General features: G+C 46.3%; 1 protein-coding gene across 1 annotated transcript in view; it reads right to left on the bottom strand.

Moving 5' to 3' along the window:
• The window catches only part of LOC136659197 (calcium/calmodulin-dependent protein kinase type IV-like), a 52,491-nt gene extending 36,856 nt beyond the window's left edge, over positions 1 to 15,635 (bottom strand). The window contains exons 1-3 of the mRNA XM_066636313.1: positions 15,535 to 15,635; positions 1,124 to 1,202; positions 487 to 549 (exon numbers count right to left, since the gene is read on the bottom strand). Coding sequence (XP_066492410.1) covers positions 487 to 549; positions 1,124 to 1,202; positions 15,535 to 15,635 — 243 coding nt within the window. The remainder of the gene's footprint in view (positions 1 to 486; positions 550 to 1,123; positions 1,203 to 15,534) is intronic.
• Positions 15,636 to 16,450: the final 815 nt, after the last annotated feature.

Here is a 16,450-nt window from a genome sequence, read left to right as displayed (position 1 = left end):
TGTTAGCATCCATTTTGGGAGTGCTCCTGCAGGAGGCAACACTCCCCAGCCATTGCCAGTCTGTCTAGAGCAGGAGGAACAGGTAAGGCAGTAACGGAATAGGTAAGGCAATGGTGGAGGTGGCGGGGAGGTTGTGAAATTATGCAGGGAGAAGGGGTGGAATGGGGGTGGGGAGGCTGTGAGAGTCGGTGGATCTGGCAGTGATGGTGTGTGCCTGATTGAATCCCTCTTTTTCCAAGTCTCCCCACCCCCTTTGTCTCCTTGGACTTACATCAGCAAAATTGTTGGTGCAAGTTCGAGGAGATCATGTGGAGTGGGAGGCTTATAAAGGGGTAAGGGAATTTTAATCTCCACCAGTGGAGGAGGGGGACGGATTGGGCTCCAAAATGTGCATTTTCAGTATACCTTAAATGTGCATTTGTAAGGGGGGAAAAACAGAGAGGCTAGATGACATATAATACTACTACGGAGAGTGGTCTTACTTACAATATTTGGATGCGAGAGTCTCAGCAAAACACCAATTTCAGTCCTGACAATTTTCTTGTCAATCTGAAAATTAAGAGCAAAACAAATAAAGGACACATCACTTTTCATCGTTCTTCCCAGTTAAAACATCACTATGTAAGACCTACAACAATACTTAAGTGCTTTGAGCGTTCAGAGCAGCGTAGGCTGAAGCTCTGTTCACAAGTGTAACTTCCTCATGTCAGCTGAGATTTAGGATGCTTTAGGGGTTGGGTTACCAACTGAAAGGGGAACAGAGTGCCTCTACCTTTAGCCATTGCATAGAAGAAGGAATTTTGGCAGGTGGAGCTTTTTAAACCCTTCCATGTTGAGCTGCACTTGCTAAAATTCCCTTTTCTATTAAGTGGCTAAAGGTATAGGCATGAATGTAAATAGGTCAGAGAGGAGGAAGAGGATTGGATGTCTCCACCTGTAGCACTTTTGTATGTTGATGATTGTCTGTAGCCCATAGAGACAATTCCAGAAAGACTTGTCATATCTGGAGAAGGAGATCCAAGTTGACTTCCCCACTCTCCACCCACATGAAGGAGGAGGCAGTCAACCAATCCAGTCTGCTTTTGAAAATCAAAGATAGGATTCTCACACATCACCCACTCACCGTCTTCTTCAGGATTTTGGCTGCATACTGGGCCTGGGTTCCTTTCTCTTCACAGCTGTACACCACAGATGTGGCACCCCTAAGCAAACAAGAAAGGGAGAGATGATTTCACGCAGTGGATCTTAATTGGGTCTGGGTATATTACAGACTTGTAAACAGGAAGTTGTAGAGAATCAGAACCTGAACCCCCAAACCAGTAAATAATAAGACTGTGTCAAAAAAAATCTTGTAGAGTTTTACCATTGCATACATTCCGTTCTTTAGGATTGGTAAAACTACACCCAAACAGAAACTTGATGCAGGGCGCAATCCTAACTTGCGCTGGAACAGGCAAGCCAGGAGGCTTGTGCTGTACCCAGCGCAGGATTGTGGCCAGAAGCAGCTTAACCAGAGGAAAGGGGAAACTCTTCCCCTTACCCCAGGGTAAGGGCTGCTGGCCCCAATGGGTCTCGTCAGACTTGCACCACCTCCTGAGGTGGCACAAGTTTGAGGAAAGTTCTCCCTGGGGACGGGGGTTGGGATCCGGCATAACTGCTGGATCCCAGCCCCGCCTCCATCTCCTCGCCTGCCCGCCCCTGGGGATGCCCATCGCCCTCTCTCCCCCCACCCAGGAACGCATCCCTCCCTCCTCCTCCCTGCCCCCCCACACCTACCTTTTCCGCTTGTGTCGGTGCAGGCGGACCAACACAAGTGGCTGAGGGGAAGCCGGTGTGGAAGTGTCTGTCAGCTTCTTGGAGCGCCAGCCTGGCTTCCCCTCGAGGAGGTGCAAACGTGCTTTATGGCACATTTACGATCCTCCCAGGCCGGCCCAAGGGACTTAGGTTGGCCAAACTCGAGGTTAGGATTGCGCCTGCAGTCATACATATTATCAGGTCAAGATTGTTTTCTTGTAGTGTTTTATCAATGCACATATGCATATCAGTACTAGAAAAAGATGCAAATGAATAAAAGGAAGGGGATGTCATGGTAAACTGGACACGCACCACACTTTGTGAAAAATGCAGAGATTTTAAAAAACAAAACAATGGAGAATTCTTGATATATCAGTTCCACTTTGGAAACCAGATCAAGTAATTCATAACTTCAAAATCTGGGGAGACATTTGAGTGGAGAGGATTTTGGAAACTTCCCTAGGACATGCTTTGAAAATGTTGTTGGTGTGAAATGCTATATCTCTCTTTAGAGAATGACTCCCTCCCCACAGTTCAATTTCTGGGTCTTTCATCTCTAGCACATACTGTATATCTAATGTAAATGCACAAATGTGCACACTAAATGTGCAGTGCACAGGCTACCGTGCTGTTGAGATGCACTTTGAGCAGTTGATAACAGATTGTGGATTAATTTATCTTGTTCTAGCATATCTTTAAACTCAAGAACAAACAGCCGTTGGGCTTTTAAAATAGGATAGGACAAACGACTGAACAATATAAAAATACAGTAAGCGGAACTCTGGAGAGCTTCTACTAGTCAGTGCACAGTACTGCAGAGATCAACAGATCTGACTCGATACAAGGCAGCTTATATGGCCAGGTAGCTCGGTGGTAATGCATATCCTTTGTATACCGAAGGTCCCAAGTTCAGCCCCAGTACCTCTAGTTAGAAGGATTGTGAAAAGCATACCAGGGGATATAGACCTTTGAGAGTTACTGTCAGTCAGTGCAGTAATGCTGAATTCAATAGATGCAGCTGAAGGTTGCACTATCAATGTATTAACAAAACATTCCTAAATAAGTTACTTACAATCTTATGCTTGTCTACTGAGACGTAAATCCCATTGTGTACAATGGTGCTCAGGAAAGTGTACACAGGATTACAGCCTCAGAAGTAGGTCCTGTCCCACTGAGGTCAGTGGGCTCAGAGCACAATCCTATGCACGTCTATTCACTGAGTTCAATGGGACTTACTCCCAAGCAAGAGCGCATCAGATTGAAGCCTCCATCAATGTGATAAGGATTGGAGCCTAATTTACAGCACAATCCTGTGCACACTTACCTGGGTGTAAGCCCCTTTGAACACAATGGGATTTACTTCTGAGTAAACCTCTCTAGGCCTGCACTGTTATAGTTGTTCCGTGCCTTCAGCTACCCACGTGTCCACCCACCACAAGCTTAAAGCGTACAGCATCTGTGATGGCCTTTGCAGGTTTTCGGAATCAACACACTCAGCCGCACAAGGGACTTATATCCCCCCCCCCCAATGCGCTTCTGGCTGGCCTTTGGTAAAACTATTTTAATTAAAATCAGAATGCTAAACTGGTCTAAACCTTTAAGCTGCTTTAAAGACCGAAAAGCACTGTACAAACCCCCCTCCCGCTCCTGGCTTCCCCCCACAAAGCGAGCCCGCAAATTTATGTTTAAGTAGAGATTACATCCTGATTGGCATGGCTGACAAGAAACATGTAGCAAAAGGCAATGTTGCAGTGAGAATTTATCAAGAAGCATTGCCTTCCCTTCTTTAGGGTGGGTAGTCAGGGCCCATTTACCTAAGGCCGCAATCCTAACCAACTTTCCAGCACTGACCTAGCTGCAGTGTAGCCCCAAGATAAGGTAACAAACATGCCCTTACCTTGAGGAGGCCCCCTTGACAGCCTCCCCACTGAAAGATGCAGCGCACACCACATTGGCACAGCTATGTCAGTGCTGGAAAGTTGGTTAGGATTGTGCCCTAAGTCAGTGATTTCTAACCACAGTGCCCTGGCACACTGGTGTGCTATGAATGGCCAGCAAGTGTGCTGCAAGAATTTGGTAGAGAGTCATTTCCTAGTAGGACAATTGGAGGAGTTTGAGGGATGGAAGAACCAGTGCAATTCTTCAGTCAGTTGTTGTTTGTAGTAGTAGTAGTAGTTGTAGTAGTAACTTTATTGTCATTGTGCTACAGCACAACGAAATTTATGCACCTTTGAGATACAAGCATAAATATATACTACAATTCCAACAATCACACTCTACACACTCACCCACACATTCTATACAACATGCATCATAATATAAAAACAGTATAACAGACCATAATGCCCAGGAGCATAGTAACAACTATATCGCCTTATTCAATGTAATTATGGCTGTGGGATAAAAACTGTTCAGGAGTCGTGTGGTGCTGCTCTAATAGTTCTGTATCGTCTACTCGAAGGCAACAGTTCAAAGAACTTATGAGTCGGATGGAAGGGGTCTCTCAGAATACTATGCAACTTCTGCAGACAGTGAGATGTATAGATGTCCTCCAAAGCAGGTAGATGAAGGTTGATGATGTGCTGCGCGATCTTAATAATTCTCTGCAGAGCATTTTTGTCCATGCAGAGCAATTTCCGTACCACACCAAGATATCATAGGTTAGGACACTCTCAATGGTGCAATGATAGTAAGATAGTTTGGATAGTTTGGATATTTGGATAGTTTGGATAGCAAGATAATTTGGATAGGGTGAGTTATTCTGTGTAAGCTTGTATGAACGTATTTTGTTTATTTCTATATCTTAATACATTATTAGAAATGATAAAATATATCCTTAAAAAACTGATGGTGTGCCTTGAGAGTTTGAGCATCTTGTCGGTGTGCGGTGAGATGAAAAACGTTGAAAATCACTGGCCTAAATAAACCTATGTCAAGAATATAAATGTCACTCAATTGCTGCCAAGTCAGGGGGCACAAGTGATAGCTAAGCAGATCTCCCCCACTCTGCCTTTATTATTTTGGAATTTTGCTCCATGCTTTGTTGCATGCTCCTAAATTCTGGTTGAACTAGGATAATTTCTAAAACTGATTTCAGAATTGGAGCATGTGCAGCTGGCCTCAGCTTTCAGGTAATTTTTATTTCCCATGTATTCAAATTCAATGGGCTCATGTACAGAGATAAACAATTGCAGTTAAAAAAAAATCTTGTTGTGGTCTTATATGTGATTGCATTGCACATCTTGGTGTTTTATTGATGTGTACCTGCACTCCTGAGCTTTAGTGAAGCATCATACAGAAAAGAATCATGATGCTGTTGTATATATGATTGTATCAAGATTTCTGGTGGCACGTGAATTAACGCACCACCGGCGTTTGCCCTGCCCCCGCACAGGAGGGGCTAGCCCTTGCAGTCTTATGGCTGGGGGCTCAATGGATCGCGGCCACGTGCTGCTGCACGGGGAAGCCCGCCCAATTGGGACCAGGCAGCGATCACCCACCCGGCTACCCTTTGGCAGTCTGAGGTTAGCTGGTCGCCAATTGGGGCTGGGTAGGAATTTTTTGCCATCAGCCTGATTGGCATAATGCTGGTGGTTTTTTCGCCTACCCCAGACTGTGGAGTTAGGGGCGGAGTGGATGTCAATAGCTCTCACTGGTCACTTTAGGCAGGTATCATGTGGGTTTTGGTAGGTAAGGATCATCTCGGTGTACACCACAGGGTGGTAAGGGCCGGATGAACTCCACGCTTGCTCATGCTGGCATTCCTAGCTGGGTGAGGCGGGCTGGATGAACCTCGGCCTGGTGGCAAAGGCGCATCGCAGGTTCACTCAGGTGGCCTGGGTTAGTCTGCCACCCTGACCCTTCGGGGTGACAATGAAGGGGGCGGCAGGCACACTGACACTGCCCAGCGTCGGGTGTGGTCGCCCAAATTGCTATAGGGGGTGGTAGACGGGCAGCTCCGTTTTCTCCACATAGAACCCACACGATCTAGTTGTTCGGCCCTGTTACAATTTATGGTGTAATTAAATAGTTAATAAAGTGGCCCTTTGTAACATATACCCGTGCCTGTGTCTTTATTGGGGGATGCTGGGTAATGATGGAACATTGCAAAAAATATTTGTGATCATATATATAATAGCATCAAGATTTTTTTTGCGTAGTGTTTTTATACACATTTGAACTTCTGAATGTGAGTAAAACACCACACAAAAATAATTGTGAGGCAACCATCTCTTCTATCATTTGAGATGAATGCATTGATCTTTCTCCTATTTGTTGCCTATTTTTTCTGTAGGGTTTGTTTTTTTTTTGCATGATTTTAATTCCCCAGAAGCTCCTGTACAGGTTCAGCAACCTAAAATATTGCTGAGGCACCACCTAATGAGAAATTCTCATCCTCTACTGAGGCATCCTTTGTAAGCAGAATGAAGTCTGATACTTGAAACTATTATTCCCCAAGCATGTGCTGGATGTGGATTCAGGGTCCATCTTCCTGTCTGGGGCAGCTATTCTGCTTAGCAACAGAGCTATCTTTCCCATTGAGTAGCAAACCTGCCTGTCTAGGTCCAAGGTGTGGGATGGAGAAGCCAGGTGGATTCCACTTCTCTAATCAAGTAACCTGATGACATCATCAAAGCAAAGTTATATATTTCCCAGTTCACAGGAAATGCCACATGTTCTCTGCCAGTCACCTGAGTGACCCATTCTTTAGAAGCTCAGAGATGACCGTGTGTTGGCAACCTTCAGTCTCGAAAGACTATGGTATCGCGCTCTGAATGGTGGTTCTGGAACAGTGTCTAGTGTGGCTGAAAAGGCTGATTCGGAAGTGACAATCCCTTCCAAGTGCAGTCTGTCCCTGGTCTGTCTCCCTGGCTACGGGCCTTCCTTCTTTGCCTCTTTGCCTCAGACTGTTGGCCAAGCGTCTCTTCAAACTGGGAAAGGCCATGCTGCACAGCCTGCCTCCAAGCGGGCCGCTCAGAGGCCAGGGTTTCCCGCCTGTTGAGGTCCACTCCTAAGACCTTCAGATCCCTCTTGCAGATGCCCTTGTATCGCAGCTGTGGTCTACCTGTAGGGCGCTTTCCTTGCACGAGTTCTCCATAGAGGAGATCCTTTGGGATCCGGCCATCATCCATTCTCAAAACATGATCAAGCCAACGCAGGCGTCTCTGTTTCAGCATTCAGAGATCATTCAGCTGAATGTTTCAGCATTCAGAGATGACCACCCACTTGACAAACCTCAAGGGCAAGGATTGGGGATTCCTTGGACAAATGTAAGTCACTAGCAAATAGAGACCATTCTGCCCTCCCCCTGCCCCTTTCATCCCCCTTCCCCAGGGGCAAATTCATGTCCACTGACTGTTTAGAAGTCACTTTAAAAGTCATCTAAGCCAGTGACCAACAACACCCGACCTTCCCACCAGAGGCATCACTAGTGTTGGTGTCACCCGGTCTGGTATCTCATGGTGTCACCCCCCATTAAATTTATTTACTTATTTTACTATCGAACAGTACAGGTCACCCAACCAACCAGTAACCAACAAAACAACAGTGGCAAATTTGATGACTCTCACACAACCGAATATAAGTTTGAGTATTAGCTCTGATACATGGAAAAAGGAGCTGACCCATAACAACACCTTATTGGTTCCCTACTGTGTCATAATAACACCTCATTAGCTTTCAGAAGACTTAGGGCCCAATCCTATCCAACTTTCCAACTCCGGTGTAGCCACAATGCAACCTCATGGTAAGGGAACACATGTTCCCATACCTTGAGAAGGTCCCAGTGACTGCCCCTCCAACATAGGATACAGCGCACACCCCACTGGCATAACTACACCAGCACTGGAAAATTGGATAGGATTGGGCCCTTAGACGCATTGGTCAGTTAAGTTAAGGAAATCCACTTTGTTATACAAGTTGTTATTCGGCTATAACTTTTGATAGAACACAGATATTTCAGTAAGGCTTGTTTCATTGCATTCTTCTGTAAATTGCGCATCAAACGATATAGAACGCGATGGTATTAATCATAACAACAGCAATTTTCACAATTTTGGTCACGAGTGGTTTCACCCCCCTTCCCCCGAGGGTGCCATTTTACTAGCACCTGATTGGTTCCAAGCTGTGTCATAATAATATCTTATTGGTTCTTCAAGCAATCATGGTGCAATTCAGCCCCCTGATGCAGTCCCCTGCACTGGCCCAGAGGTGTCTCAAAAGTGCCTTTCATGCTACCATTCAAGGAAGGAGGTTGACGCACAGACGTGCACCAGCTGGCCCTGCTCAGCTGGTGAAGGGGTAAGGCTACACTGGCCGAGGGAGGCCAGTGTGGGGGCTTGAGAAGAGCAGGAAGGAGGTGTTCCAGAGTGGGGAGTGGGCGGGACCATGGGTGATTGGGAATGGGACGAGGAATTTCCCTAGCCCTAAGCTGCAACCAGCCCCAACCTCACATTGGATAGAAGGCAGGCCAGCCAGCCAGTCTCCCCGTTCCAGCACAGGTTAGGATTGGGCTGCCCGTCTCATTGGTCCATTTTGAGTTAAGGAAATACTTTTTGTTACATAAGACAGTTGTATTTTTGTTTTTTGATCATAACTTTTGACAAAACAGAACATAAGAACATAAGAACAGTCCTGCTGAATCAGGACATAGGCCCATCTAGTCCAGCTTCCTGTATCTCACAGTGGCCCACCAAATGCCCCAGGGAGCACACCAGATAACAAGAGACCTGCATCCTGGTGCCCTCCCTTGCAGAGATATATAACGTGATATATATAACAATATAACAGAGATATAGAACATGATGGTATTATTCCTAACCATGACAATTTTTACAATTTTGGTCAATAGTGGCGTCACACCCCTGAGGGTGGCACCCAGGGCAGCCCATCCCTCTACCTACTAACTACACCACTAAAGGGAGGCGATGAGGACCTGTTTGCCATCCCCCCAACCTGCTGCCAATGCTTAATTTGCTTCATGAATACGCCAGCCATGGTCAGACTCTTGGCCCACGTAGCTCAGTGTAGCCTACAGTGCCTGACAGCAGCATCCTAGGATTTCAGGCAGTGACCTTCCCTAGTCTTGTGTGGAGACCTCAGAGGCATAGCTATACCATCTGGCACCTGGGGGGGTGCAAAAACCAGAAGTGCCTTTTGAAGGCCTCCGGCAGGCATTCTAAGGGTCAGGAAGGCTGTACTTAGCCTCCCTGAGTCTTGAAAGGCCTGAGAAGGCCTGCTAGTTTTTAAGAAAACCAGAAGTGATGCTCTAAGGCTGAGAAGGCCTTCTGGAGGCCTTAGAAAGGCATTTCTGGTTTCGTGAAAACCAGAAGTGCCTTTCTAAGGCTTCTGACAGGCTTTCCAAGGCTCAAGAAGGCCATGCATGGCCTTCCTGACCCTCTGAAAGCCTCCAAAAGGCACCCCCTGACACTCCCAAGCATGGCACCCAGGGCAATTGACCCTTTGCCCCCCAGCTATGCCACTGCTCAGCAATTAAACTTGGACCCTCTTACATGCCAAACAGATAATCTATCACTGAGCATCAGTACCAGCCCCAAACTGCACTATACCTTGGATTTATAACCCGTCTCTGCAGGCTGAGGAAAACTAAATTTGTACCCATTGCATGGATACTGTAGGCAAAAAGAAAAAGGAACTGGCAGCCAAAGTCTTCATAACAGCTGTCTTGCCACAGCAGTAAATACTCCAGTTTCCTATAGGATGCTTTAAATAGCAGCATCTCCAGGACCCAGCAGTATCCACGTTACATGTTTTCCCTCACTAAGTATAGCATCCGTTCAGCTAAGTATGGCTCTTCCAGGCTTCATTAACTGCAACAGCAGGTGGATTGGCAAGCAAAATGAGCGACACCTCCCCCTGCCTTCCTCCTTTTCCTCTCACTCTTCCCACTCCCTACAAGTTTCCAGCTATTTAAAACAGACTCCTGCTTTGATGTGGATTTAAGACACTGACTAAATGTCCCTAATCAGGCTTGGCTGAGGACAGAGAGGTACGCTCTGCCCATGTGGACAGCTGTAGCGGCAAACCCGTTAATGAGAAGTGTGCTGAGAGAAACAGATTAGTGAGCAGGAAGGGCAGGATACTGTGATTATTATGTTGGGCTAGAGCAGTGTTTCTCAAACTGTGGGTTGGGACCCACTAGGTGGGTCGTGAGCCAATTTCAGGTGGGTCCCCATTCATTTCAATATTTTATTTTGAATATATTAGACTTGATGCTACCATGGTCTGTGACTGCATTTGGGGAAGTGTTACAGACCTGCTTTTAACAAGCTACTATATACAGGTCCAGCCTATTAATACACGGATTTTTATACACGGATTTGACTAAACACAAATGGCCACTGCAAATGAGAATGAATGTGCTGATCCCTGGAGAAGGGGGAAAATGCATCCCTTTAAAATCGGTTTAAAAAACTGAACAGTCCTAGCCTCCTTAATGAGAGAGAGAGAGGGCAGCTGGCTGACAGTCCATCAATCCTTCTCTCTCCAGTGGACCCCTCCCTTCCCCCTGAGCAAGCGAAAGAAACTTTGCATTGGTGAAGGGAGGGGCTGAGTGAAGGACTAAGCACTTGGAGGAGGACTGATTGATGGATTGTCTTCTTAATGACTCTTATCTTACATCACAAAGGTCAGCAAGGCTGTTTTTAAATCACTTGAACAAGGGAACTTTGTTTTTTAAATTGATTTGCTATAGTGCATTTTTTGCCATCCACCTGAGTGCTTGGAACAGAATCCATACGAATAATGAGGCTCAACCTGTATATTCTTTTAACAATGATAGTAAATGGGACTTACTCCTGGGTAAGTGTGGGTAGCGTTGCAGCCTAGGATTGCTAAAAATTTCCTGCTTGATGATGTTACGTCTGGTCGTGACATCACTTCCTGTGGGACCTGACAGATTCTCAATCTAAAAAGTTGGTCCCAGTGCCAAATGTGTGAGAACCACTGGTCTAGAGAAGAGGCAAAATGGGAGACCTTTGTTTTTCACTCCTTTAGTTTCATTTTTAATTACTCAATTGTAAAAAGCATGGCTGCCATTCTTAAAAAAGCAAAATCTTGAAAACTGATGGAGGGAAATGGCTTGTGGCTCTCCAGATGGATCCTTAAATGAAAGGGGGAGGGCCCCCAAACACACAAAACAGGAGCCCACAAAACAGACTGGGATCCCAAAATGAAAACGTCTGGAATGCACAGCCTTGGTTAGGAAGGCCTTTGTAGGAAGGTGGATAAATCTGCAAGCATAGTTTTCTGGCCTGGTCCCTTCTCACCTCGTGTCAATTTCAACTGAGTTAAGCAGATGGCGCCAAGGAAGACAAGGCAAACATGCTGCAGTGTGCTTGAGTGCGATTTGGCTTAGTGTGTCCTAAGAGAGGCAGGAAAGAAAGGGCGTGTGTGTGTTTGAAGATAGAGAGTGGGAGAAAGGAAATCTGTTTCTTTTAAGGCAAAGAGAAAGAGTGCGTCCCTAATTAAGGATTTATCCAAAACCGCAACGGCTCAGTTACGGCTGTTGCCGCTCCCATCAGGATTAATACCCCCAAATATAAGCGCTTTAAAACATCTCTAAATGTGTATTTATTATAATAGCAGTCAAGGGAGATCACAAACACATTTTTCTCCGTAAGACTGCCTTCTCCCCCCACGCCACCAGAAAATGATTTTTGAAAAACTGCGCAGTTTTTAATCCTTTCACAGCAAATGTTGGGACTATTGATTATCCTTGCGCTCCCTCAGGCCTTTCTTTTATCTTTGGCTACTTGATCTCAGGGGATGGCCAGACGCTCCAAAGAACTCCCTTTTGCTAGGATCAGTGGCTGGCAGTGCAAACCTTCAAATGTTTACTCAAAAGTCAGCCTCATTCAGTTCACTGGAGTGCACTTTTAGAAATGTGTGCAAAGGACTGTAGCCTGGGTTTTAAGAAAAGAACATGGTTAATATTCACAATTGCCAGGACATCTTCCAGATTCCCTATAAGTTTTGAAAGCAAATTTAAGGGTACTTTCCAAGGAAAAACAGCTGAGAATTTTAAAGAGAAGCTGATTGAGTTTCTAGAAGACAAATGGAATCTCTCTGGGGGTTTCTGGCTTTCTGCATATCTCTAAAGATCGAGAGGGTCTGCTTTGGTTAATTGGTGGTAAAAAGATGGAACTTTGCATGTGCTCATAGATACTGCACTCTTAATGGGTCCACTGTAGTCAATCAGTGGTGAAGATTGGATTTTGCCCATGCTCAGAATTTGTCTATATCAAAATATCTGCTGTGGTCAATCACTGGTGAAGGAGATGAACTTTGTCCATGCCGCTAGACATTCTTAATGTATCCTATGTCCCATTCTGGCACTCAGAACTGATTGCTAGTTAGTCTAACCAAAATTATGTAACTATGAAATGTGTGTGTTGAGCTGGAACTGGAGAAACTGAGAGTTAGGCTGTTAGGACTCCTCAGACCTGCTGAGATTCTTCCAAAGGAGATGGAGGACAGGACCTGGCTTTAGGCGAGGCGAGAAAGAACTACAGGACTTCAGAGAGTTCTGAGGAAGCAGCTCATCCAACAGAACCTCAGCTCCACCTAGCTTTTTTATATTTCTGGGCCCCAACTACACCCTCACAGGCTCCACCCCACTGCTGCAGAGTAGAGGTCCTTAAAGGAGCAGACTCTGGGTCTGGAGCCGAGAACTCTGCAATTTCTTGGCCAGTTCTTACCTACTGCATTCCCTGCCTTAGTGCATAGGCAGTGAAGAGCAAGATGGTATGTGAGGCTCTGATCCCTTGGGTGAATACAGTTCAGGAATGATCATGCTTGAGGGGTTGGACGCAGGTTTCCGGGGGTCTTCACTTCCTGGTCTATTCTCATTGCCTGGGCCTGAGTCCTGCACCTTGGCAACTGGCATTGGTATCAGAGGTCTCACCACTTCCTCCCCTTTCATGTCTGAGTTCTGGCTGTCATTTGATGTTGGGGGCCATGACAAACACCTACTGAGGAACAGCCAAAAACTGCCTTCCCCCAGAGGACACCCCACCCAAGGAGGGCGCCACAGCAATCCCCTCTGTTGGGATCTCAACCCCTTTCCTGGATGCTCCCGCATCACTCCCAGGACCTCAGGAGCACTGGTAATGATGGACCCAGGGCCAGTCCACACCTCCTGATGCCTGAGGCACCATGCCAAATGCACCCCCCTTACCCAATGATGTGCCAGCCTCTGCTCCTTCCATCCTCCAAAGCCCTAGTTTAGCACTCCCCTTCCCTCCACATTTCTTCTTCCTTTCTATCCCTCTCTTCCTTTTCTAATCAACGGAGTGGAAGGAGAAGAAGGAGCAGTAGAGGCAAGTAGGGGGACAGAGATGGGTGACCCCCACCAGTCTGCTGCCTGAGGTGACTGCTTCAGTTGGCCTTATGGATGCGCTGGGCTTGGATGCTGGATTTGGCAGTCATTAGTGGGGCAGTCATTAGTGCAAGACACCAACTCTGTACATGTGCAGAGGCACTCTGTCTCTAACACAGCCATTTTCAACCACTGTGCCGTGGCACATTGGTGTGCCGCAAGTGGTCCACAGGTGTGCCACAGGAATTTGGGGGAAAGTCATTTATTAGTAGGGCCAATCGGGGATGTGAGCCACCCTCTGGTAGCAGGGTGTGCCTTGTCAATTGACAAAAACCTGATGGTGTGCCTTGACAATTTTAGTGCCTTGTCAGTGTGCCATGAGATGAAAAAGGTTGACAATCACTGCTCTAACCCTTCTATCTGTTCTAGTGTTAAGTCCAAAGCAAACTGAGATTTAGTCATTCACTGAACAGCACCACTAAAAACTCTGGCCTCAGTTTTCCAGTCTTAACTCACCCCCCTAACCAACCTTAAGCCAGGACTTTAAGGAGACATGGAGCTGGGGCCAGGTGCATTCTGGGCTATTGCTATCAGGCCATATCTCGGATAGCAACAGGCTCCACTGGGGCAGTTAGGAAGAAGCACCCTGTGGAGTTGGAGACCCACGCATAAAACCTGAATCTCCAGCATCTTCTTCTCAACCTCTCCTACTCTGGATCTTACCCCTCGCTACCTCTCCTTGCTTCATGAGCCAAAACACAGGGAATCCACATGACAAGGTTTCCACGTGCCCTCCAACATCACTGGTGAAAACAGGGACACACCTAAATAATAATAACAGTATTTATATACCGCTTTTCAACAAAAAGTTCCCAAAGTGGTTTACAGAAAAAAAATCAAATAACTAATGGCTCCCTGTCCCAAAAGAGCTCACAATCTAAAAAGATGAAACACCAGCAGACAGCCACTAGAAAAGACACTGCTGGGGGGAGGTGGGCCAGGTACTCTCCCCCTGCTGAATAAAAGAGGAGCACCCACTTGAAAAAGTGCCTCTTACCAGTTAGCAGGGGTCACCTGCAACACCTATCACTGCTCTCTTCTCTTTCCAAGGATCAATGCCCAAAGCCACCCCCCATCATTATTACATACTGCTGGGGGCTCTACTCCATCTGTTGTATGCTGTGCTCATTGACTCAACAGCAATCACCTGTCCTCCACAGATTTCAAAGCCGAGAAGGTGTTTGTTCTTTTCGGTTTCAAAGATAGACCAAAACAATCATCAATCTGTTCCCCATTGTTCAAAACCATGACAGCTGCTGAGTATGAAATAGGAGCTGGCACTCTGTGTGGCACCTTAGTGCTTATGAATGTGCACCAATGTGCAGGTGCACCAGAGACAAGACACAGCTCTTCCAATGCATTCAGAGGTGCAAAGTGCAAACCTAGCTGTGTTGACCCAGAAGTAAATCCCATTGCATTCAATTAGAATTTCTCCCTGCATGCAGGCCAGGATTGCACCCCAAGGTGATAGAGACTTGGGGAGAGGGTTGAACTGTGCAAAATAATGACAACTCACAGTGACAAACTTTTTTGTAATAAGTGGTCTGCAAAAGGTAAACATGGGAACAAAAGAGAGACAGTGATTTCCCAGAGAAAGGGACCAGGCAGGAAAAAGGGACTGCTACAGCAGCAATGAGTTCCCCAAATCAGGCCTGTAGTCAGAATTTTTGTGACATAGGAGGGTGGGAATCAAAGGATGCAGGGAATCATTGCAGAATAGGCATATCATAAACACAGGGAGTCTCATGAGGTTTAGAATTCTTTAATTGCATTACTTTAGTGAGCAATGGCTTAGAATCCTGCCTGCCATATCTTTCCTTGAATCTCCACAAATAAAAGGGAGTAGGTACTTTTTTTTAAAACTGAAAGTTGAACATTTAGGGAGGGGCTAGGATGATACCCAAGGAGGCCAGTCTCCCGCAGCCCTGTCCCCCCATGGCTATGGCCTTACTCAATTTTGTATGATGAATGCATATTCTTCTCCCATTTACCCTGCCTCCATTTCTATTCCTTTCCTCTGCTGTTTCCCCTGAACTGGAGTTTAGACTGTAAGCCCTTCGGGGCAGGGACCTGTATTCTTGTACTTTGTCAAACACCAGTACCCCAGATGGCACCATGTAGTTCAATATCTCAAAATAACATTCATTCCTTGTTTACTTCAGCCTCCATTTCTGTCCCTTTCCCATGTTGTCTCCCTGCATTGAATTTTAGATTGTAAACTCCTGGGGGCAGAGATCTGTCCCCATCTACTTTGTCAATCTTCAGGCACACTGATGGTACTTAATAAAAACAATAATAAAAAACATTAGTAGTCCAGAAGGAAGGTGACAGTCCAGTCCTACCTGCCCAACTCCGGGCCCATGAGGTAGAAATGCTGTAGTGTGCAGTCCCGCCGAGACCCCTCAATCCAGTATTCATCCTCTGGAGGCTTGGAGGTGGGCATTCTTGGGGCACAGACTTGGTTCCGCTCAAGAGAGGATGAGGCTGATCTTTGCCTGGTCTTTCTTCTTCCTCCTTTACAACATTCCAGATGGCCAGAGAGGGAGAGAGAGAAAGCAATTGCTAGGATTATCCCGGAGGATCAAAATGACACACTGAAATCTCCACCTTCTTTCAGAATACACAAGAGGGCCCTGGGTGTATTTCTGCCCAGCTCGGCAGCTGCTCCCATGGCAGATCCGTGATGCCCTCTTCTCTGGCCTCCTGGCACACTCTTCACAAGGCGGACTCTCTGATGCCACCTGCAAAATGGGTGTTTGCCTTTAAAAATGCCACCCAACCATATGGATCAGCTCTTGGTGGGATGACGACTGCTCTCTCTTGTGTTCATCTCCTGTCAGGATGCTGGAGCACTGCTCAGTCTCTTAATAGGTCATGTTCTCCGTACATTCTAGATAGTACTGAAAAACCAACCTGGCAGGGTAGGATTACTTGAGGTTTCTTTCCCCTCTGCTGCTGTTGCAAAGCCTCTCTCCCATCAACGCCTTCTCTTTAGTCTGCTGGAAGGTATTTTGGCTCTGAAAATACAGCAAGGAAACCTGCCTCCCTGGTTATTCTTCCATTCTCCCCTGCCACTTTTAATCCATGTGCCTTCCAGCTTGAACCCCAAATGGAAGGATCTTGCAAGATGTCCAAGATTGGCTCCAGCCTTCAGAATTGGCCTTTTGTGCTTCAGCCCTCAAAATATGTATCTTTAAAAAAAAAAAATAGATCAGCTCTCGGATGCCATGATTGTCCAGTTTCCCAAAGGTTTCAGGT

This window comes from Tiliqua scincoides, chromosome 8 (assembly GCF_035046505.1).
Source record: "Tiliqua scincoides isolate rTilSci1 chromosome 8, rTilSci1.hap2, whole genome shotgun sequence".
Lineage (NCBI taxonomy): Eukaryota > Metazoa > Chordata > Lepidosauria > Squamata > Scincidae > Tiliqua > Tiliqua scincoides.
The sequence above is the reverse complement of the archived record's forward strand: the minus strand, read 5'-3'. Positions and strand labels throughout refer to the sequence as shown.